This window comes from Vidua macroura, chromosome 7, assembly GCF_024509145.1.
Source record: "Vidua macroura isolate BioBank_ID:100142 chromosome 7, ASM2450914v1, whole genome shotgun sequence".
NCBI classification, from domain to species: domain Eukaryota; kingdom Metazoa; phylum Chordata; class Aves; order Passeriformes; family Viduidae; genus Vidua; species Vidua macroura.
In genome coordinates this window covers 10,790,923-10,816,024 of record NC_071577.1, presented here as the reverse complement: position 1 = coordinate 10,816,024, position 25,102 = coordinate 10,790,923, and the positions used below count along the sequence as shown (strand labels likewise).

The 25,102-nt window shown below is 45.0% G+C and overlaps 2 protein-coding genes across 2 annotated transcripts in view; one reads left to right on the top strand and one right to left on the bottom strand.

Annotated features, from left to right (window-relative positions):
• The window catches only part of NABP1 (nucleic acid binding protein 1), a 93,525-nt gene that overhangs the window by 17,818 nt on the left and 50,605 nt on the right, over positions 1–25,102 (bottom strand). The gene's annotated exons all lie outside the window — the stretch shown is intronic.
• On the top strand, positions 14,138–24,476 carry CAVIN2 (caveolae associated protein 2). The gene is made up of 2 exons (XM_053981737.1): positions 14,138–14,530; positions 21,892–24,476. Exons 1-2 carry the CDS (start codon positions 14,138–14,140, stop codon positions 22,675–22,677), a joined length of 1,179 nt encoding a protein of 392 aa, XP_053837712.1. The 3' UTR covers positions 22,678–24,476.

The window sequence follows — 25,102 nt, the reverse complement described above, 5'->3', positions numbered from 1 at the left end:
AAAGAAGACGGAAGCAATTTAATCTAGAAAACTGTCACTTTTGTCTGAATTCGGTCTGCTTTCTCAAGAAGGGCTCTGGAAAACCAGTACAGGGGGAAAATGAAATCCCAGCCATTCACTCATTAATGAAAGAGCAACAAACTCATTAAGAGCAGCGAGTGCTGCCGAGGGTGCCCCGTGTGCAGCAGCTGCTCCCTGCAGCAGAGCCCTGCCAGGAGCCCCAGTGAGGCTGAGGGAGCTGGCAGGGGCCAGCCTGGCCCAGCAGTTTGGAGGAGCCAGGTCCATGAGGGGCTGTGACAATGACAGAGACACCCCTGATGTTAAAAACAACCCTGCAAGGGCTGCTGCAGAGGAGCCCCTTGCGGAGGGATGGTCAGGAGGGCGAGGGCAGTGTGCCCTGTGCTTATCTGCAGTGCCACTCCATAGGTCACACACACAGACCCCTGTCCTCTCCATCACCAAAGGCTGGAGCTCTCCAGTCTGCTCTTTTGGCCTTTATTTCACACCCCCTCTGCTAAATGCTTCCTGTGCAATTCTCCCTGAGCCTGCAAGCAGGCAGCATTAAAGTCAAAGGCAGGAGGAAGAGGGAGAGAAAACAATGGAGTTGGTTGGAAATACCATTAATAAACCAGCTCCCCTGGAGGTTAGTTTTGTCCCCTTGCCTTTTAGGCTTCTGTAGGACTGCTCTTACCAAGCCTGCTCACCAAGAAGAGACCTGAGATCCCTGCAAACCCCAGCCATGGCTTGGTTTGCCTGTGCTGCAGCTGCTGGAGCCCAGCCCTAACCTGAAGGACAGCCTGGCACAAGATCAAAGACAAGCGGGCAGCCTTTCAGCTTGGAGTTGTCTACAGCCCATGTCCCAGAAGCTGACAAGTCTTGTGCTGGAGGTGGAAGCCTGAAGGTCAAAAAACAATCCCATGCTTAAAAGTGAAGAAGTAATTTTGGAGGAGGGCGAGTGACATTGCGGACGTGCTGCACAGAGAGCACGTGGGGCCAGAGTCATGCCTGCAGGACAGCCTGGGGCCTTGGCCCTGCTCTCTTCAAAGCTGGGAGAAAAATGATCCTGGGAGGGCAAGAACACAATATCTACAGCGCTGTTGTTTCAAAAATACTGCTTTTTAAATATATTTGCTCTACCAAGTGCCACTTAGAAGACTGGCTGCAAGTGTTCAATGTCATTTCTCCCTCAGGGAGCCAAATTTCTTCACCCCAACACACATCAACTGCTGAGGCAGTCACAGCTGCTGTGCCAGAGGCTACACAAGGAACACAGGGCCCCTCACACCAGGGAATGCCCAAGGTCCAGCCAGCCCTGCTCCTCACCCCTGGCTCCAGTCAATAGCAGAGGAAGCTTGTGTCCCTCAGCACACTGTGTCCCTCAGCAGGGCTGCCCTGATGAACACGAACTCCTGCTGCCTTTAGCAGTCACCTGCAGGCCCTCTTCCATCAATGCCAATGGACCAGCACTGGGGAAGGGCAGCCTGGGGACTTTGGGGTGGACAAATGCTGCATTGGATGGCCCACCCTGTCCTGTGCAATAACAGCAAGGGGAACCTCAGCTTCCCTCTCTCTTTCTCACAGGTCTTCACAAATGGAACACACATTTGCTTGGTATTAAAATTGGTATATATTTATGTTGCCATAATTAGTACTTGGATAAAGTAAGGAAAAAAAAAACCCAGAATACTAAGAAACACTAAGCTCAAAACCAGGAGTTCAGCAGCACAGCTGAAGTACTTCCAACCCTCTCCTATCAAAAATAGAGAATGAAGGAACCTCTTGACCATGTCCTTATCTCACCCTTGTGAGCTCCAGGGACTGGAGGGCTGGGGGAGAATTGTGTGCTCTACACAGCAGATTATTAAAGGTTGGTCTAATGGATGCAGAATGTATTTGTATATCACATATTACACAGGTACTCTGTGTTACACAGCTTCCACATCTTCAGATTCACCGACATCACTGGAAACAGCATCACCTCCCTGTGGGTTACTGGAAGCCCAAGGCCCCCACAAGTGCTAGACATGGTCCTCTCACTGGCTTGACCTGCCCTTCCATGTCCCCATACCTTTGGTTGCTCTATGTATGTGTTTAGTGTTTCTAGATGAAATTTTTTCCTGGGCCATATCAACATATCCTGATGACAAAATATGTCCGTCATAGCACAGTGAAGCAGCAAAACCAACAGCATTACACAGCACTTCCCTTCACCAGACTAAGACCTACCCTCCTACGAGAAACCCATGGTCCCAGCAGAAGTCTCAAACTTGGATTTTCCCCATGTCTGTGGCACCTTTTGCAGTCGTTCTCTGAAGGGAGTGGCACAAAGGCAGCAGCTCACAAAGAGCAAATACGTCAGAAGATCTTTTGTGACTGCAACGATGCTCTGGCCATCAGCCAGGTTTGGTGTCCTGCCCCTAACTGAGCACCACTTACTGACTGCACCACACTGCTCCCCAGTGCCCCGGGCACAAAGAAAATGAATAATACTGACTCCACAGGGCAAGGACTTGAAAAAGAACACATCACTGCCCCTGACTTTGCTGGACTGTACCCAGCAGAATTTGGTCAACTGACTGATCTGGTCAACTGGCAACATCATGCTGAATTTGATTAATACTTTTCATGAGGAAAGAAAACCCTAAATCCAGAAATAAATATTTTGACAAAGGCCTTAACATTTTCTCAAACTTTGTTTTCTTACCTTGAATTTTTCTAGAAGGGCACACACAATAGATTGTAGACATTTTGTCCTTATCTGGTATTCTCTCTTTGTAAGTAAAGGAGAGATTTAAGATGCTTTTAAAATTAGCTGCTGAAAAGCCTCTGCAGACAACCATCATCTTCCACAAAGAACGTGTCAAGGGACACCAGCTAGCACTTCTAGACACTGCTGATGGTGAAACTTCTCCTCCCACTATGTTTGGAAATTCCCACATGTCTTAATGCACCTGGAAAGACTGCTGAAAAGTATTGTTTGCCCTTTAAAAGCAAAAACCTTTCAAACCTAAAAAATAATTACATGGATTTCACATGAAGTGACACCAGTAATATGCTGTTAAATAGAGACAGGCAAGGCAACAGACAAAAATGTCAAGATCAGAAATGGACTAATCCAAAAAAGCCACTCTTACAGGAGAGACAGAGGGGGAAAGGGAAAACAATCATGGTCTGAATAATATTGGAGAGTAAGTACTGAAAGGTGCAAAATTAACCTTTTCCTAATTAATTACGAGTTGCAAGGCAAAGAAAATCAGCCAGTTGAGAGCGAGATGGGGATTTCAGCCCTTGAAATACTTTGGTTGTCCTTTAAAAGCAGCAGGAGAGGAGGGGAAGCAGCTGCCGTCAGGAGAGGGGGTGGGATGGAGCTGGGACAGTGCCCCAGGGCACCGGGCACAGCCACCGGAGCCTGGGAGCACCGAGACAGCAGATAGCGATCAGCAGATAGCGATCAGCAAACGCATCCTGAACGGGGTTATCCGAAAGGCGATCAAATTTTTGCAAGAGGAAAATTATCCAAGAAGTTGGACTTCAGAAGACTTCTTTACCTCCCGCAACCTTCCATTTCATATGCTCTTACCATCAGCTCTTATTTCTTTAAATATTACTTTATTTAGTAACAGGAGAAGATGTGAAATTACTTGCTGAAGGTATAAAGTAGAGAAAATTTGATTTTTTTTTTCCCCTTTAGTCTGGATCTGCAGTTCTCAAATCATCCATTGACTCACTGCAAACCTCCTGCAACATCCCTATGGCACATACCTTGAGCGCAACTTGGCCAGAAGCGGGGTTTTTTTCTCTTCTTTATTTTTAAACCACTTCATTTTTATTAACACCCACACTCTTACATCTCAAGATGGAGAGCTCTCACAGACACTGGACTCGCACAAGTGCGGATCTGGCAAATGACGTAGAGAGGATTCAGGTGGACAGCGACACTGTTCCGTCTGCCTGGTCCTCTCAAAGCTCATTAGAGCAGCAGAAGGTGCAGACCTGCTGTCTGGCACAGTAATGTTGAATCTGGGAAAATACACAGCTTTAGAGAATGCTGCTTGCTTCCTTGAATTACGTGCTGTCACACTACACAAAGCCCTTAACTGGTGTGATGATAAACAGGGGGAAAATATTTAGCAGCATTAAAAAGAAAAGAGGAACAGAGAGGATGGAGAGAGTGCTATGAATTTAGCCTGCCTTTTTTTCCCTTCACCTCCCATTCAGCTGGGTGTTGTCCAAGAGGACAAGATATTTTTCTGAGTCACTTAAATGGTATTTTTCAACTCAAGTCAGCTAAAGAAGCCAGGATTTCCATTCATATTAGTCCTTGGATTTACATGCAGCTCATTTAGAGCAGTCAGCTTTTTTTGATCTGTACATGAAGGTTAAAAGCATCTTGCTTGCCTTAACCCAGCGTGGCATCCTCAGATGCCTAGAAATCACTCAGAAACAAACAAACAAACCAGCCCACTGCAGCACTGTACACTGCAGAATAGTTGCTATGATGTCTAGTGCTAAGAAACAGAGTTATTAGTGAAGCTCTGAGATTGGGCAAACATGTTTAGCAGTGAGGAACCAGGCTTGTTTTGTTCTTCTGTACTTTTTAGGACAAACTTTACTAAAGCAAAATGCCAATGGAATATAAACATTTCTTTTTGGAGGCCTATAGTTTTTATGAAAGGGAGTTTATCTAAGGGAAAAAAAAGAAAAAACATGCTGCTCTATTTCTTCAATTACAACTTTCCCCTGCTATGGCCTTTCTTGCTCCAATTCAGTATTGAATTTGTGGCTACTGCTCCTGGCAAGCAATGAAGAATTTGGAAAGGGAGATTCTGTGGAGAAAGCATGCTAGGAGAAAAGCCCTTCCCAAATGAAGATTGATTTTCTCAACCCTTCCTTCAGCAATCTGCAATACTGTCAGAAGATACAGAGGGAAAAATACTTTGGTGTTTGTTCTGGGATTTTTTTTTTTTTTGAGGGATGAGGTCCCTTTACAATAGATCTGCACTACCAAAAATCAAAATCCTATACTGAGGAAATCTCTCAAGTATGTGAGATCCCCATGTATTCCCCTCCTGTGCCCTAAATCCCCAAGCTCTCTCTGTCCTCCCTTCCTAAGTGATGAAGAGCAGAAGAAATGAGCAGGGGAAGCTGTGGGACCTGGGGACCTGCCTGCAGCTGGCATTGCGCAGACAGGGACAGGTACAGTTGCCACAGATTTATGCGTCACGCGGGGGAATTTTTAGTGAAATGATTCAAGCAGCACCATGTGAGTATGAGATCAGGGTGAGAGCCAGGTGAAAAGCAATGGCCCAGCAGCTGCTTGGTTTGGAGGACTAATTATGGCACAGAGTCTTACACATCTGGGCCATGGCTTCACATCCATCTCAGCTGCACACTAGCGACAAGGTCATCACTCTTTGATAGCTCCTTGGTGGCAGACAGGAAATGCTCTGCAGGGCCAGACTGGTTTGTAGGGCACTGGGCTGATCCTCAGGGTACCCCACATGACAGGGACTAATTGATCTTTCTGTTGGCAGCCTAAACAGATCTCAGGGCTGATTTGATGCACAGCAAGAGGCCAGCCTGGAAGATTGGCTACCCTACCAGCTTCCTTGTCACCCAGAGAACAGAACGCTCTTCCACAAGCTTGCTCGAACACATTTGACACTGCAAAACAAAATGGACTTTGGCAAAGGATCAAGAGTAGCAGAGTGCACCCAGTGCAACCTCTTCACCATCCTTTCTCACAGCAGGAGTAACCTTTATGCGGCTGCAACCCTGAATTGTCTGAGCTATCGCCAGAAAGCCTGGCAAGACAGCCTGGAGCCTGTGGACAGAGTCTGGCTTTAGTGGTTAGAGATCCATGAGCTAAAATAAAACCAGGCTATACATACACCCATTGGAGGGCTGCAGCAGCCTCGTGGTGCAGGCAATGGGAGATTCTCTGGGACGGCAGAGGAGGAGGTTCACAGCTCTGGGGTGGGTTACGGGCTGCTGCAGGGCACCAGCAAGCGGTCATGTGAAACCCTGAGCAGCACCACAGGTTCAGCCCTGCAGCCAGCACATGTAAATGACTCCTGGTGAACCCTGCTCGGGTTAAAAACCAAGTTCAGCCCGCTCATGGCTGTGATTTGAACACGGGGTCACCGCCTGTAACCCAGAGCGCGACAGCACGCGAGAGGGCAACTCTGAAACCCTCAGTGCTCGCTGCATAAACAAACCAATTTGCGACCTGACATTTTAGCCGTGTCCTATGTAGATTACTTTCTGCTTATTCAATACTTCTGAATAAAAATGCTTAATGCCTGTGAAGTAATAAATAAGCCATTAATACGGTGCAACGTGGATGCTCAGTACCTGATTTAACCTTTTTCTTCTTCTAACCTCAACAGGGATGCTGAAAAATATGCAATTTTTAAAACTAAGTTAATAAGTGTTTTGAATCACTGAAAATAATCACTGTCAAGAACAGAGAGCAGTATGCATAGGGCATATGAAAGCCAGCAAGGGGGAGAGTGCAGGTGAGAGAGAGGGAGAACAAGAGAAAAAATGCTGTCCAATACCCCAGATTCTTCCAGTCTAGATTTCAGATTTTCACAAATAAGAATAAGCAGTTTTCAAAATATTCCTCTGTGAAGAGGAAGTAACTCTAGAGGTCCAGGATCACCCCACTTTTGACTTTTTGGATGCTTTCTGACCCTGTTGCTCCCAGGGGGCTGAGCTGGCTTCTCCCTGGAGCCCTGTCAGAATCACACCAATGCAGTTTGCATGACAAACTGGCTGGGCAAGATTTACATCAAACTTTGGGTTTTAATAATTTGATTTCAGTTCCTCATTTAACCCGTTCACACAATTTTCCATATTTCTGGAGTGTTGCTTTTTCTTTCCTTCTTTCACTGCCTTAACACAGGCACTCTATTTGTGACCTCTGTAAAAGGAGAAGTTAAAACCCAAAGTGCTGTGGTGGGCAGAGGCTGTCACGGAGGCCAGCTGGCCTGTGACAGATCCTGTTTGACTATTTCTCACGCTGTTGTCGTGCCCAGCCCCGTGAACCTGGCCCCGAACAGGTACTCAGCAATGAGCTCTGGGATGTGCACCCGGAGCCTGCTGCTCTTTCATCCTTTTCATGCCATCATGTCCCATCAGTGCTGCTCATCACAAACAGTAACTCAGGTTGACATCATTCCTACCAGAGATGGGAGCTATTGAATTATCTAAGGACAAACCTAAATACTAGCTTTTAAAGGATAACTGATCTACTAAAAGCAAGTATTGTTTTGGACATGCCATGTCATATTTATCACGCTTGGCTTTGCATTGCACTGTTATCTTCTGCCATGTCATCAGAACAACATGAAGTTGCATGGCACAACATGACAGATGCCTCAGCAATGAAAGAAAGACACTCTCTAGATTCCAAGTCCATTATAGCTCATCTCAAATAAAAGATTCAAAGGTTATGAATGATGGTATGTCTGCAGGCCAAAAGTGACTCAAGTCTCCTCAATTATCTGCAGAAAACAGATCTCAATTTTCACATAATTAATGCCCTACTTGCTTCCATTTAATGTTATTTCATTATCATCCTATTCCAAACAACCTGATTGCAAAGTAGGGAAACCTCTTCTTTCAGCTTTGTAACAAAAAATAAAAATTCTCAACAAAGGCACAATTCCTTTTTGTCACAGCATATATCACAGATGAGACTGCCACAATACACAGAGTATCATCATACAACTTGAGAAAGCTTCAACCCAAACAGAGTAACACCACACCTCATCAGAAGGCTTCAAGCATCAGCCCATACAGAACAACATCACTCTAGAACACTGTAAATGTCTGCCCTTCCTGTTCTTTAGCCCAACCTTTTCTACCCCTCCTGTTCATGCAGTGCACCTGTGTGCCCTCTGCTCCCTTTGGTGGTTGCTCAGTGCACCTGGGCACTCCATGGCTCATTGCTGTCAATGCTGCTCACCTGCTTCTCACAGCTGTGCCCATGGGGGATGAGGCTGGGCTGCAGCCCCACTGCCAATCAGCACACCCTGTGTGCCACAGCACAGCCCCACTGCCAATCACCACACCCTGAGTGCCTACACCTTTTACATACAATACTCATCATAATCCCTTATTTACTGCTAGAAAATCTCCCCTCTGTTATGATGAGGCATCACCTCAAGTAATCTCCACAACAGAAGAACAGAGTCAGTCTTCACAGGAGCAGCCCATTCTTGTCCTTTCCAAGAGGGTTGATTTCTTAAATGTTCCTTGGGAAATTTCAGAAGACAATAAATCATTGAGAACATATTGTAATAAAAAGTATCCTAGAAGAAAGCATCTGTGTGTATTCAGCTTTAAGTTATTAAAAGCTTTCTAATTTTTACTCTCTTTTATTGAAGAGGGAAAGAAAAAGCAGACAGGTTATCCTGCCTCTCACTGAAAACTACATCCCCTTTTTCCAGAAATATCCAAAAGTGAAAGGGAAAAGTAGCTGTTTCCATATATAGCTTCTGATCCGAAACTGGGAAAAACAAACAGCATTTTCTTCCAAAGAACACAGCCCTTTTGAAGGAAGTTAAAACACTGGTGAGCATTTCAATCACACTTCCTAAAAGCCCACCCACCATTTGGAAAGGGCTTTTACCAGAAACAACAAAACCCCTTCCTGAAGCTCCGGGTGCCTGGTCCCTGTGACCTTGCAGATCCTCACAGCCACCACAAAGGCTCGGCTGCAGGAGCAGATGTCGAGAACGAAGCTGGTTCTCTGCTCCAAAGGCAGAGCTTGTTCCCTGTAGGTAATCATGGCCCAACCTGCGGATCCTGCCATTTTTCACGTCCTTTTAGTATCACCTCTGTATCATTTTTTTAATGGAGCTGCTCCTCCTGCTCCGTGCCCCACATATCTGCTAGAGGAATACAATGCACTGGCAGGTCCGGGCTGACCGGCCATATGCTGTTCAATTTGTAACTGCTGGTGTCCTGACCTCGCTTTTGTCCGAGCTGCAGAAAAGTCCAACTGAGCAGCTGAAATATTCTCTTTTATCTGAAGCTAAGGAAACTATTTTTCCCCCATCACAAAACTTAATTTGCTTTTCAAAGGGGAAAAAAAAAAAAAAAAACAGAAACCAAACACGTAGTTTATTATTGTGCTCCTCGAATGTCTGAGGAAATACACAGAAAATGCCTGGCACATATGGTATTTTTATGTGGCTTATTTTTTTCCTTTGTCTGCAAGTCTGCATAGAATCATTACTGCTTGGCACACAGCAAAAGGAAGTCTCCTGTGCACAACATGATTTAGTCTGGCCGATAAAGTGGAAGTGGATTTCTTCATTGCATATTAAGTTCTACTGGATACCATTTCCACAAGAGAGTAAAATTGCAGTTTCATGTTGTTCTGTGCTGATACATTTCCTGTCAGACAGCCACATCACTCTCTTTCCCCAGATATTAAAATTTCTCCTAGCAGTGACTCTCCAAATTTCCCATTCTCACCAGTGGGCTCTCCAAATACAGTTATTCTTGTGAGCACTGAGGTGCCAGCTGGGAGCCAGGCACTGGGGTTCCCTCCTGTGGGGAGCAGGCTGGGTGGCCATGGGACAAACAGAGCCCTTACAGGGAGGGCCCTGCTTCCCTGCACACCCCAGGGACAGTGCTGCAGGAGGGGTGGTGGCTTCCTGGAGTCTCTTCCAGCCACCGCCTCACCCGCAGCCTCTCTCTGCTTCTCAAAGGCTCACGCTGCCAGGGTGCCGAGGATGCTGCTGCATCCTCCTCCTACAGCCCCCATTCCACCAAGCTCCCTCTCTTCCAGCAGAAGTCCCAGGTCCCACATGCTGCCCAGATCCCAATCCACCTTGTGCACAGGTGGTGGGTTTCCCCTTGCTCCCCTCATGCTAAATATTCCCTGGACCTGCCAGGCTGCATGCAGTCTCCCGGGGCTGAATCCCTCGCTTCAGGAGCTGGGGAGCAGTAAGAGGTTTCCCCTCCCCAGCTCAAGTGCTTGCTCCTCTACACAAAACACTACATCATATCTGAGATACTGATACCTTCCCAAAATTTAAGGGCTAGTAACTACTGCTAGAGGAGAGCTGGTCCACAATGCACTGCTGTTGCTGGCATCCATCAGCAGGCTGGGGTGAGTTGTACTGGTCCAGACTGGCTGCTCGGTGCCAGAGACAATGCAGGAAATCAGCCCCTGCTTCTCTAACCCACTACATTTCTTCTCTAATGCTTTCAGAGCACAACAAACAGGGTGCTTCCAGTGAGGCTGACTCGTAACAGACATACTCCTTTCTTTTAAAAAACATCAAAAGGCAACATTAGGGGTTCACAGACTAATTTCTCTGGGCTGTTCCCTGGAAGAAGCAACCTGTGCTGAGAGGGGAAACGTCTTCCACTGGAGTAAGTCCCATCAGCATTGTTAGTCTCACTGCCTAATAACATAAACCTCACTCAATCATCACACGTTTAACAAAGCAGCCAGTCCAGGCTCCGTTTCCCCAGAAGCTTCTGACCAGTGTCAAACAACCCTGGCTGAGCAGCAGAGGTGCCAACAGCATGACAAGCGTCACTGTGACAGATGGAGCAGGCTGACAGGAGGGAAATGGCACTGTGACCCAGCCCTCAGAGAAGCCCTTCAGCAGCAGGCAACCAGATTTCATGTCTTCAGCCCTTGCTGGGTGCAGACACTGCTGGCTCTGGTGCACGAGATGCAGCACCACTTCTTCCCAAGCCATGTCCCATCCATATCCCCTTTTCTGCCCTGTCCAAGCATAGCAGACATCAGCCCCTCAAGGCACCAGCCCTCCCATGCTGGGCTCTCCTCCCACACCTTCCACAGCTCTTCCCATTAGCCAGCCCCTCACCTCAGCAGTTAGATGGCCTCCCACCATCTCTTTAAAGTCACTGGTAGCATGGACATGAAATTCAATAACATGACGATGACCTGTATGGCCCCTGCCGTTCTTCCCTCCCCTATTAATTCCCTTCTCCATCCTTTCCTGTCATTTTGTTTTACCTATTACTCCATGCCTAATAAATTATCAGTAATGCTCCAGCATCAAACATTTATTATCCTGAGCACCACGTGAGTAATGAGTAAGTTAACCTCCAATTTTTGTCCATATAATTCACGCATATTGATTTTACATGAAAAGAACTCTTGACTTACATCGGATGACCCTGATAAATTTAATCTCTTTAATGCTTCTTCTTTCTAAATAAATGTAAAATGTTTTCCTCTAGAAAGTTTCTCACTAGTAAAATCTGTATTGAAACTTGGCAAAAACCTCCTCCACTACTCTGCCAAATTAATCGATAAAATTAAAAACCCCAAACCTGCATAAAGATCCTCCAATTCCTCCAAGCACTGGCAGCCCAGCAGCCTGACAGTGTTGTTACAAAAGTGACAGGTAATCAGAGCTGACAGCTGGTGTCAAAACCCCCAGCTAGAATTTAGCAGCAGAATGGGACAGGTACCAGTTTGGGGCCATTGTTTCTCCTGTTCTCATCACCCCTCCTTTCCCTACAGCGTTGCCTCAGGGCTGGTGGCCCAAGCAGCAATTCTGGGAAGGGAACATAGGGACAACACAGCACCTCTTCCCAAGCCATGGGGACCCTGAGGAATCCTCTGCCATGGGTGTCCACGGCCCTTGTAGCTCCATCAGGGCTGCTGTCCCTGGCTTGGCTTTGCTGGGTCAGAGGACTGGCCAGGAACCCAAACTGTTTTTTGTGCTGGTTCCCATGGGGTGCCACAACTTCTCCGTAGGATGCACACGGGGCTGGGAGTTTTAAACACTCAAAAACTTGCAGAGCCTTTGTAGATGGCTTGCAGCAGGAGTCAGGAGAGTGTTTCTTTAGATTCCATAGGTAGGGCAGCTCTCTCCTCCATCATCCATCTGTGCCAGGTACAGCAGAAGGTTGATGCAAGAAGGCTGGAGGAGACGGGTTCCAGAGACGGGTTGGGAAGGCAGCTTGGCCAGCAGCTGGGACCACAGCCAGGCCAGGGCTTTGCCACAGCCCAGCAAAGCTAGAGAAAAAATTAATTTGGAAAATTAAAAAGCTATTTTGCCACAGGAAAGATATGTAGCTGGGCATGGACACAGGTTGCTCCCTGCCAGAGCAAGGTAAGCCACTGCTCTCTGCAAAAATTCCTCCTCTTTGCCTTGACTTCAGGTCCCAGCCAAAATGAAGGGAGGGAGAGAGGAAGCGAGATGGGCAGGATGCTATGCTGAGAGGGGCTGACACTGGCAGCCCTCTGGAGACACAAACACGTCCTTCCTAGGGAAGGGTGTATCAGGTAGTGCTGGCAGGGAGAGCTCGTGGAAACAGAAGGGTTTTGTTTAGGTTGTGCCTTTAAAATATGTCCACTCCCCTCTCAGCCTGCATATTTTACAGTCTCAGCATAGTTTCCCCTGTGGACAGCTCTGGCAGACTCAGTGATTCTTTTTCCGAAGTGAACTCACTCACAAATGCATTTTTCAAGCTCCCACAACTTGAAGAATAGAAGTTGCAGCCTGAGGGCAAAAAAAAAAAAAAAAAAAAAAAAAGCAAGGACCAAAACCAAAAAAGGGTAACATTGCAGAACATTCAGGGGCTCAAGCACACAGTATTTATTTTAAATGGGTTACTCATTTGCATAGCTCTTCAGTCATTAGGTTTCATTCCTTTTCATGGTAAAATACTTTTTTTTTTCTTCTGTGTACAAAGGAAAGGGCAGGAATCATGGTCCTTTGGACTCCAAATAGATGCTTTTAACCTGCAGGATGTAGGGAAATCATGAAGTGTATTTGACCAAATATTAGAAAATGTAATATGTCAGCTACCCAAATATTAGAATCCTATATAGCCAAGCACTGGAAACATCTGTGTTGCAGCAAGAAGTCCTGTTTCCAAGCAAATGTAAAGAAGATAGATATTGACTGCTTGAGAACATCAGTACAGGATGAAACACCCAAGTCCACAGAATTTTGCAACATTTTCCCTGGTGATAACAGCTTTGGGTCTGTCCCGGGAAGAGTTATGCACTTTTCTAAATAAACAGCTTGGTATTTCTTCATGCCAAATAGCTCCTTTTGGTGCTTGGGAACACAGTGCCTCTGCCACCACACCCAGTTTATCACTATCCCCCCAAAACAGCCACGCTGAACCTTATGATTCTTTTTTACTGAAGAAACCCTGGCAAATCCAAGCAGGACAACCACAGTGCCCAGCTAATCTCCACATCCCAAGCAGGGAATCCAAGCTCCTGGCATTCCCTCCACCCATGCAACAACACACTTGTTTGTTTTGGATTTTTTACTAACAAAATGAATAGAATAGAATAGAATAGAATAGAATAGAATAGAATAGAATAGAATAGAATAGAATAGAATAATCATCACCTAAATTATTTTAAAGCCCTGTAATAATAACAATAATAACAATGAGGAAATAAAACTATTTACATTATTATTAAAAAAAAAAAAACAAAACCCCGTCTGGTGTTGCATGGGGTAGAAGGAAACAAGTAAATGTTTCATAAGTCTGTTAAGTATTATGACAATTATTACAAATTATCATCAGGATGCTGATATAAGAATAAATATACCGATACCGTTTTATTGTATATTGTCAGAGCACATTAATACGTAATTATGTAATTAATATGTAATAATGTAATAATTGATGTATTTATTACAGCAGTAATTTACTTTTTTAGAAGCACTTCGACATACGATTATTGTAATAATTGTGATATCGATTACAGCAATAATGCAAACAGGTTTAGTTATCCTTATTAGTTTAAGGCCTTCAGACTACACGACAGGCTCGAGCTCCAGTCTACACCCACATCTCTCCCCGGACCATCACCAGCAACACATCCTCCTTCTCCTCGCCCCTTCAGAGGGGCTGCATTCCGCGGTATCTCCTGCCATCTACTGATGCCGGCGAGGAGGCAGCGAGCGCGGGGCGACAATTCCCCGCCGGCCGCTCGGAGCGGGCCGCCGGGCGGGACGGGGGAAGGCTCCGCGGTCCCGGGGCGGTCACAGCCTGCTGCCCGGGGCGGGCCGGGGCCGGGCTCTGCCCGAAACCTCCCCGGGGGAGGGCGGAGGCGCAGCCCTTAAGAGCGGCGCCGGGCGCGCCGTGCCGGCCCGGTGCAGCCATGGGGGAGGCGGCGGCGGGCAGCGCGGTGCCCCCGCTCCCGGCCGCGGAGGCGGGCGGCGGGCAGGTGAACGCGCTGACCGTGCTGGCCCTGCTGGAGAAGCTGGTCTCCATGCTGGAGGCGGTGGAAGGCCACCAGCGGCAGATGGAGCAGAGGCAGCGGGGCTTGGAAGGGGCGGTGCGGGGCATCCAGGGGGACCTGGTGAAGCTGTGCCGCAGCCACGGCGCCACGGGGGAGGCGGTGGAGAAGCTGCTGGAGAAGTCGCGGAAGGTGTGCGCGCACACCCGCGCCGTGCGGGAGCGCCTGGACCGCCAGTGCGACCAGGTGCGGCGCCTGGAGCAGCACCACGCCCAGCTGCTCCGCCGGGACCGCTTCAAGGTGCTCATCTTCCAGGTGAGAGCCCTGCTCCCGGCCGGGGGAACAGCTCACTGCCTACTAACCCCGGCAACCAGAGCTGTCTTGGTGCTAACTTGGCAAACGTGGAAGAAAAACCTTTGCACCTTAGCAAACTTGGGGAAAGAGTAGTCTTTTGCTAACTCTTAAACTTGGGGAACGTGCCCTCTTTTATTCTTAGCAAATTCAGGGGAAACTTTTCCTCTTCGTGGACGTGCGGAAAGCATGTTTTCCTAACTCTTAGGAAATCTGGAAAAGGCCTGTCTTTCTTCTTTACTCTTGCAAACTCAGGGAAAATGCACTTTTCCCCCTTTGTTTCCTTTTTTTATTTTTTGCTAACTTTTAGCAAACTTTGGGAAAGAATAGAATACAATATTCTCTTTAACTCTTGCAGTCTTGGAAATAAAGTTGTCTTTTACTAACTCCTAGCAAACGTGAGGAAAGAGACCTTGTTTTGCTAACTCTTAGCATGCATGAGAAAACTGCCACCTTTTATTCTCTGCAAATGAAGGGAAAGAGCCGTGTTTTACTAACTCCAAGCATATGTTTGGGGAAAGGTTTGTTTTGTTGTGTATTTTGAGGTTTAAGTAAACTGGAACGGCCCTTATGTTTTTCCAAACTCTTGGCACACTTGAGGAAAGAGCCCATTTTGCAAACTTGCAGTAGAAATGCCCCTAAAAACTACAACTGCCTCTACCCTTTGGAAGCAGGAGAGGGGCAGGGCTGCATCTCCCTGTCTCCTCGTGCCCTGCTTCACTCTGCAGGACTGATCTGGCCCATTCAGGGATGAGCTAAAAATTCAGCTTAAAAACTCAGCTTCCTGGGAGTCCATCCAGTGATAGCAGCAGTTTGCATATTTTCCCCTTTTTAAGCAATGGTCTGGATAGAGCACGCCGTGAGCTTTAACTAAACACAGGACGTGACTTTCACACATTTCAAAAAAATAAAGACAGGCCTCCACAAATCGCTGAGGGAGGGCAGGAGGGCAAATGCTGGGCTGGGGTAGTCACAGCTCCAGCACCTCACCGTACTGAGCTTCTCAGCTGGGCGTTCCCTCTGTCAGCCACTAACCCTGCTCCTTGGGTTGTTGGGCCTTTTTCCTAAACAATCCCAAAATAAGAGAGCAGTGCTTGATTGTAAAAAGCTGGCAGGCCTGGTTAGTGCACAGGCAATTCCCCCAGAAAGGAAGCTCCCATTTCCCTGCTTATTGTTCTCCCAGATTACAGTCCACGCTTGTCAGGCCAGAAGAGGAGGGGCTGCGGCATGTTTCCACCCCAGAAGGAATGTGGAAATTATTCCAGAGACTGGGTAAATTAAAATACACATGTTCTCTGCAGTTCTGAAAGTAATTTAGGATCCATAACTGTGTCAAAACACTGCCATCTCCCAGGCCCCATTAGCTAATGACTGACTCCTGCCTCCAGGATCAGACCTAGACATTGTCCTGTGGGGTGGGTGCATCAGCAAGGCCTGGGGGAAGGTAATTTTTAACATTTCTCATATCTCTGAGTATGAGAATTAAGGCCTTGCTGTTGCAAGGAGTGTCTTCCTCCAGAGAACTCAATATTTACTATTATAGGATGACATAATGCAGAGAGGAAAAACAAACAGAGCTCTGTGTGTGCAGGACAGTTGGCATTACCTCGGGTGGGGCTCTTCCACTGGCAGCGATCTGCAGGGACTGGGTGAAAGCAACAGTAAAAATCCCCAAGAAAGGTTTTGAGGGGTAAAGCAACAGTAAAAATCCCCAAGAAGGGTTTGAGGTGTCCTGCTGGCTTGTTTCCTGACACTAAATAGGGGTGTAAAGCTAAGGCCTGTTTAAACCTCTGAACCTTTCCTTAACACTGCACAAACTTAAGGCAAACAACAGAGGCCCGTGTCCCAGTACAACAATAAAGAAAACCCACTGCCTGTCCCTTTGGTCAGCAGGTCTGTTCTCCACAGCTTTTACAGGGATTTAGGTGACTCTGTTCCCTTCTCACCAGAAAATATATCACCACAGTGCAGGATGATGAACTTAACCAATCCCAAGCCAATGCAGATCAAGAGCACAAGACTTAATAAAAGAAAAACTGCAGTTAAATTTACTTCCCAAAAAAATTCATCTTTGAGCTGGGGATTGCTCCTGGCAGTGGCCTGCAGTTAAATGGCAGCATGGACTGTCCCTCCTCCAGCAATGTCCTTTCAGGCTGAAGGAGGGACAGTCTGGTAGTCAGCAGGGCCACTGCCTTGCTAGGATAACTGCACAGGGGAAAAAACAGCAGGCTGGCTGGGTTTCTGTCCTGCCTTGCACAGGAATCCATGGAAAAACAATTGCAGGAAGAAGTCACAGTAATGAAGCCGTATTGACGCCAGATCTCTGGGAAAACAAAGGGGAATCTGGATGTATGAGACTCCTCTTCAGCTGGGGGATCCTTCTTTTCCACTGAAAAAAACAATGCCAAACTTCACAGAGCATGTTCCTCATTAGAAGCAGCTTCCCCATCTTAGGGAGACAGCTCAAAATGAAAATAAAAATTCACATTTGCGATTCAGTTCTGCATTCACCATATACCCTCAACTCCTAATACTTGGTGGGAGCACTGAGCTCAGCCAAAACACACGACTGAGCTCCAGCTCTGCATTTTATGAAGTTGTGCTGCCACATGCCAGCATCAGTTTTCCCTCTGCATATGCACTGAGAATGAACTGTGTTTAGAAAAGTTCACCTATTAACATATTTTCCATTAAAATCTCTTCATTTTCTCTCCCTAGAATGTCTGCATATATTTCTTTAATTGGTGGCATATTTTAAGGGAGCTCCATTCCAAGAATTTGAGGATGCAAAAGTTATTATAAATGACACAGCAATTCAGCAAAACATTGAAGTGACTGTTTTAAAAATCCTTGTTAAGCTTTGGCATTGTTCCCCTCTATTTTGTTCATGCCACATGACCAGCTTTTTGGTTCTGGTTTGGTGGGGGTTTTGTTTGCTTTGTTAGCTCCAAAAGCAAAATGGAAGATTAAAAAAAGGCTCATGTTTAATTTTTTCAATTAAATGTCATATTCACTGGTTAAATGTCATGGAAATAGGACAGATAAAATAAGTAAAAATTGCAGCTTGGGGTCAAGCACATTCAAGTCCATTTCAGATGCTGCTGTTGGTAAATCCTTCATCCTAAAATGAAGCAAGAGGAGGGCACCAAAAATTAGCCATTTAATGTATCTTCTTGTTCAGATCACTGCAATAATCTTTTGCAAAAGCAACTTCAGTCTCACAAATGAACAAGTGAGGGAACCAGAAAAATTACAAGCTGATAATGCTATATTCCCCACTGGAGCCTTGCAGGGAGAACACTCTGATATTGATAAATGACAAAAATACCTCCCATGGCTCTTTGGGCTTGGCCCAGCTGTGCTGTGGGAGGTCAGGGGACGGTGCAGCCACTGCCCCAGCCTGCATGAGCCGTGCAAATGGGCTGCTGGCACTTTGCTCCTGCCTGCCCTCTCTTCCCCACTGTGACACCCAAGCCTGCAGAGCTGCATTTGTCCAAAGGAAAGTAGCTGCAGATGCTTTCAGGAGGATTTGTCATGTTTTGACCTATTTTGTGTAGCAAAAGAAGTTTTAGGCTAGTGATCATTTGGGCATATTATAGCAACGTACAGAGGAGCAGGACTGGGAAAATGCCATCTCTCCTTCTTGAAGGTCATGGCCTCATACAGCAAATATAACAAAAAAACCAAACCAAACCAGATTGATTTCCCTCATGCAGCATCAGAGAATCAGCACTTCCTGAGTAAATTAACTACCTGTTGACTCAGGCCACCCAGTTTTGTAGTACACTGTTACGGATCTTATTCCTTTTCGTAACAGATAGGGATGAAATTGTGACCTGCAGGAAGTTCCCAAGGATGGCTGATAAAAGCCACAAGGACGGCACCAATTTTAACTATGCAAGTATTACTAGTGTTAGCAAGCGTTGTTTTATGCAGAGGACTTCCACTATTCTATTCATCTCCTACATGGAAAAATAAAATTCAGAGGAGCTAGCTACCTACAGTCAAGCCCATCTGAGAAAAAAAATGCAAGGGCTGTTTTTGAACTCAGATGTGGAAAATACAAAGGTGTATTGCTTTCTTAGAATTTTAGATTAGATCAAGAAGAAAAGATCAAAGTTCTACTTCTTTTGGCATGGAAAATAGTTATGCAGTTTGTAACAGCTGGCATTTTTCAGTGTATTGTTCCTAGTCTTCCTAAATGAAATAGCAGACTGCTTAAAAATGTATCAAAAACAAAATACAGCTGTCACATAAACTTGTAAGACTAAAAAGTTATCACTAGCCCACTTACAACATGTTATCAGTAACCATGTTTGAAATAGAAATGTCTATTCCACCACAGAGCATTCCTGCTGTAGCACCCTCATGTTTTCAAAGCATTTTACTTAATTTATTTTCATTTGCATTTTAATAGTTCCTGTAATCCTAAAGTCTTTTGGAAGCATGACATAGGAAGCGTATCATTCCTATTTTATAAGCACACAAATAGATGCCCAGAGGCTGATGTTTTCCAGAGCCATGCAGGAAGCTTAGACAGAGGGGTGATCACTTGAATTCCAGTACTGCCTGATAGCCAGAGACCACCTAGGATCTTCTTTTAATTCAATCATTAGCTCATTATTATATAGTATATTTTTGTTTGCTTGTTTGTTTTCCCTTTATAAACATGGGTAGTTTGACAGTCTCTCTTCTTCTTAATCAGAAATTTGATAAAAATTGTACCCAAATCTATATCCATATTCTTCTAGAGACTGCATGCAGCACTTCAGTTTAGACAGAGCTAAACTGACCTTGAGAAGGACCTTTCAGACCCATCTCTGGCTCTGACTGCGCTGTGATTAAACTCATATGACACCACTTTCCTAGATAAAATACTTAAAAAGTAACAACCCACCTCTCTACTCATTGAAATCAGAGTTTTCTATACCACTCAGGCACTCACACCTGAATGTTCAGATGTCTAAAACTCTGCATGATTACCTAGGTTTGGAAAGAATGCACTAGACATGAAAATTATGTTTTATACTGAGTTCTCGTGCTCTGGGGAATAATTCAACACTGCACCCACTCATGTAATCCACATTTCATTAACTGCAGTGGAGAGAAAATATAAATATTTGTACAGCAGTTAACAGCTGGTTTCACTTAAAGCTGGTGCAGGTTTCCTTTGTTTTGTTATCTTGGTCACTGTTGCCGACAGTTGCAACAACACAATAGGTGTCAGGAGAAGAGTGTGGGCTTCCTTAGATGTTCCACTGCGGGCAGAGGGCTTGTAAAGCTGTGTGCCAGTGTATCTGACTGAGGCCACTGGCCCAGAAAGGTGTGCAGAACCCATAGGAATAAAGCATGTACAAACTGTCAAACCAACATCCATTTCTTTTATACTTTTCATTTTTATATCCACGCAGGATATTAACCAACATACTCAAATCACTCTGTGTGTGTGTGTGTGTGTATATATATATATATATATATATATATATATATATATATGGTATAAAATTATTCTGCCTATTGCATATTCTTGGGTTCCAGAAGGGCTAACAAAGTAGGCCTAGTTTTTAACAGAATCACAGAACAACAGAAACAATTAGGCTGCAAATGAGATTATTGAGTCCAGCCTGTGACCCAAGACCACCTTGTCAAGCAGACCATGATGCCAAGTGTCACGTCCAGTCTTTTCTTAAACACCTCCAGGGATGCCTCCACCACCTTCCTGGACAGCACATTCCAGTGTCTAATCACTCTCTCTGTGAAGAAATTATTCCTAATGTCCAACCTACCCTCTCTGACACACAGTTTTAGTGTCCTCTTGTCCTGTCACGGGTTGCCTGGGAGAAGAGCCTGACCCCCACACCTGGCCACAACCTCCTTTCAGGGAGTTGTAGAAAGCAATAAGGTCACCCCTGAGCCTCCTCTTCCCCAGACTAAACAAGAACCATGTACAACAGCCTTGACAGCAAATTTAACCCAAGACACTATTCTCTGCAGTGTTCACAACTGTATGCTCAGTCCTGAAATAATGAGCATGAACTTGGAAGTGGTATGTGGCCTTTTTTCCCCTTAACTGTACACTCAGGCCCACTAGGGACAGATCTGAGCCTATTACAACCATTTTCACTCAGCACTTACTGCTTTTTGTATCTAAAGATAAATGTGGAGGGAGGAGGGAAAAGAAAATCCTTCCAATGCATGTGAGGAAGTGAAATTGCATGCACTCTGTCTGAAAGTGATAAAAAAGGTAATGAGTAGAGACTATGCAGATCCCAGGCTCAAAGCGCTGAGAGGAGAAGGGAGTGTGCACGGAGCCTCATTTTCTTTGCATGGGCAGATGCCTGCAAACCTGCACAGAACAGAGTGTTCATTGTGCTGCCTCTGAGCTGCTCGGGATCGCAGAGCTTCTGCACTCAGTGGGCACAGACATCCCTTGCTACGACCTGCAGCTTCTGCCCTTGCCCTTGCTCTGGTTTTAGATTCTTTCTTTCTGTGTCCTTTCTTGGTTTTGTTTCTAAAAAGCAATACTTACCCTGTTAGCTACAAGCTCCTATTCTCTATGTGGTATAGTGTCTTTTTATTTTTGTATACCATAAATTTGTATCCTTACATTTCAAGGAGTTGTCCTATCCACATTTTAATGTTTACCAACACAATTTATTAGTTTGGTTTTTTTTTTTTCCTGTAAATAGCTGTAAAATAGGAGATATGCTAAACACCATAAACTTACTGGTTTCTCAATATCAACAATCCATTTCTAACAGCAACGTATATTTTCCAGGAATATGGCAAAAGTGCTAACTGCATTTGCCATCTGAGATACTTCCCAGATGCACCCAACACCTCTGCTGGGATATTCTCAGTCATTGGCTCGAGAAACTGAGAGCTCTGTGGGGTTATGTGATTTCTGGAGGTCTGCCCAGGGGTCTGCAGTACAACCTCCCTCCCCACCATACCCTCCCTTCTTCCCAGGGACAGGTGCACAATGTGACAGCTAAACTCTCATTAAAGAGTATCTAATATAAATTAAAAGAACAGAATTTCCATTCTACATACATCCCAAGTCACTTTGAAAGAGTAGTCTTAGAGCTGACAGCTCAGAAGTCTTAAACTTTGCCAGATAATGGTTCAGTGGGCTTTGAGGGGTTTGTTACTGGTTAAACGTAAAAATAATGGTTAAATGTAAAATTTACTGGAAAAAAACAGTAAATGTTCAGCATTCATCTCATCATGGGGGAGGAGGGGGGAATAATTTTTCAGGATTGTGCTTTGCTTACTAAATTTTAATCCTGTGAACTATGAAACTCAAATACTGTCAATTCTTTCAGGAGGAAAATGAGATCCCTGCCAGTGTTTTTGCAAAAGAGCCCATTCCTAGCATTACAGAAGGAAAAGAAGAGCCTGTGGATGAGAACAAAACACTGGAAGAAACCTTGCACACAGTGGAGTTGGGTTCAGATGATGAAATGTTTCATGAGGGAGATGACTTGGATGACAGTGCAGAGGAGAAAACAGAAGAATCAAGAGCTGAGAAACTTAAAAGATCCAGCCTCAAGAAGGTGGACAGCCTCAAGAAAGCATTTTCCCGCCAAAACATTGAGAAGAAGATGAACAAGATCAGCACAAAGATCGTGTCGCCTGAACGGAGAGAAAAGATCAAGAAGTCACTTACTGTGCATCACCAGAAATCCTCCTCTGCAAAGGGCTCAGGTTTCAAAGTGGGATTCAGCACGAAGAAAGGCCGGGAGGGAGAAAGCCCCGCAGAAGCTGAGGACAGGCCCTCAGAAACTGCAAGCAACGACCAGGCTGAGAACGAGGACGAAATGTCCTTCGCCGACATGCACTCGGATATGACTCCCACCACCTCCCTGGCCGAGGAGGGCAAAGCAGCCGTCGATTCTCTGGAGAAGGAGGCCAGAGCGGAAGGGAAGGCCGCGATGAACAACAACATCGAGCTGTCCATCGTGGAAGATGACGAAGAGTACGGGGTGCCTCTAGAAGTTTCTAGCCAGAAACTGTTCGATGAGAGAAACAACCCAGTTGGCGGGGAGGCGGAACAATCTGACGAAGAAACGACCCAAGCAGCCGTCCTGCAGGTGGACCAAACAGCGTAGGCAGCCCAAGCCCCCCTTCGCCTGCCAGACACACACGGTTTTCCTTAGGCGAGGAACTGGTTCCAGCTGCACGGGCAGGAGAAGCGACTCTTCCATCCTTTCCTCTGCAGTGGTAATTTATTGCATCGTGTTGGAATGCAGAGTGGACAAGGTCAACGACTAAAGCTGCAACGTGCTCTGTTTTAGGCCGAGTCACTGGTGTTCATGAATTTAGAGGTGCTGCCAGCTGGTGTCAGAGACTAGCAGGAAGAGAGGATGTCTGGTAGAAGCGAGCTGATCAGCTGGCTTTCTTAGAGTTAGGTCAGAGGAACGCGTGGAGAGTAGTCGAGACCCAAGCATTTCTGTTCTCTTTTCTTCCCCCCAGTATTTCCCAGCACTGTGAGTAGTTTTGTATGTAAATGTAGGAATACCAGTGGGAATGTTTGATTCCAGTTGCCTTGCCATGCTCTGTGAATACTAACAGCCTCAGTAATTGTGCACACATGTACAGTTTGTTTAGGGCTTTGCTCCACGGCACCATAGGACTAAAAGAGCAGAGTATTTGGAGGGCAAAGCTGAAAACCCAGTTCCATCCATTTCAGCAAGGGAAAGATTTTTGCCAGTAGTCACTCGCTATTAATTTAGAAGAAATCACTGTGTTTAGGTGGTGGGGGGGGAAGAAAAAAAAGTATTTTTCAATCTAACAGAGTTATGGAAATACATTAACGACAAGCATGAATGTGTGATCAGTTACTGTACCTTTAAGGGTTCAGAAATTGAAAAGAAAAAAATAAGTATTTGATAGGAATATGAAGGTATCCTGAAGAAAACATGAAATGCTATGAAATGTAAAAAAAGCAAAAATAACCCCCCAGAGTATTCAATCTATACTCCCAGCTTAAAGTATATATACTCAGATAACACTAATTAATTCATAGTCTTTATAGCAATATACTATCAAATTTTGCACCTGCACAACTTTGTATCTCAGAGTATTTTGAAAATAGCATAATTTATCTTTTTACAGATTATTTCATATATAGAGCTATATCTACACAGGAGAGTTAGATAATTACAGGGATGTAAGGACAATTTCTTTAAAAAGGTGAAATACTCTTTCAGGCATGTCCAAAGGGAACAATGTGTTATGGATTGAACTTCATGGCAGGGATGAGTTTATGTAAGTATGAACCTGCAAAGCCACAGGATTTGGTTCTCTGCTAGTAACTCTGATCAAAGTCACCCACCTGCTCTCAAAATTAGTAGTCTGTAATTTTTCAAAATTAATTGAAAATGAGAGGTTACAGGGTAGTTTGTTCACTATGAATGTTCATTCCTGTCACTTAAAGGTAAGGGGCAAGGGAGGAAAGGGAAGCACAATACCCACAACAGTTCCCTTACATCCTTGGTTGTTTATGCAGTGGGTTTTTTTATTTTTTTATATACATAAAAATTCTACTGATACTTAACATTGCACTAAAAGGTTGCTTCCTTTTGTGTTTAGAATCACAAATTACAGGGGAAATACAAGCTACAGCAGAAGTACCATTATGAAATAATTAACAGGTGTTACTCCACAGGGATAATATCTGTAACCAGTAAATCACACTGGAAGTTAGTCAGAGCTTAGTGTAGGTAAGTACTATTAAGAGTTAAGCTCTTAAGTGCATGGTATCATATAGAAGATACTGTTTCTAAGAAAGATCATGGCATAACTGGTGCAGCTATATTTTTATTTTGTATTAACTACAGTGGATTTCAATAATTTTTACTTGTAACTAACTATGAATATGACAAATAAAAGCATAATATAAACCATAGCCATGTCAGTCTTTGGGAGAAGCAGTCTGAGAAGCTGGCAAAGATGAAATTTAAAGGTCAGGTATTTATTACTTCAGTTCATGTCCCTGTTGTATCTACACTATTTTCTTTCTCATCCTATGGTGTTATTTAGCAATGCAAACACCAGTGCTTTGCTTTCCAGACACTTCTAGCCCATCTAAACGTACTCAGGCACTTTCCAAAATCTCCTGGCTCAATCTGCATCTTTTTATTGGACTGCAGCATACTCCTAATACTCTAAATAGTCCTGAAAGCATATTTATATGGAAGACTATGTTCTGTTTATGCACACAGATAAACTCTTGTCTTCTAGAGTGCCACATAGTCTTTAGCAGGCTTAATTTTACTGACAGGCCAAAGAAAGCACGTTTAACCTTTATGCAGCAGCTGTCAACCTCCCACAGCCACGACGTGCTAACCAGGAGCCCCAGCATCATGTTTACATTTTGCTTTCAGATATGCTGGTTTGTTTGTCCTGCTAAGCTTTAATTCAAACAATACCCCTGGTCATGCTTTATCCAGTTTTAGAGATGCTGAAACGAATCCCACGCACAGTGTCCTAAGAGCATTACAATGCTATCCAGCAAAACCATTGGAAATGCAG

Excerpts from the sequence above, each read along its gene's own strand:
- CAVIN2 (XM_053981737.1), top strand. The coding sequence starts at position 14,138 with ATGGGGGAGGCGGCGGCGGGCAGCGCGGTGCCCCCGCTCCCGGCCGCG. Across the intron at positions 14,531-21,891 it reads TCAAGGTGCTCATCTTCCAG|GAGGAAAATGAGATCCCTGC; the intron begins GTGAGAGCCCTG and ends CAATTCTTTCAG.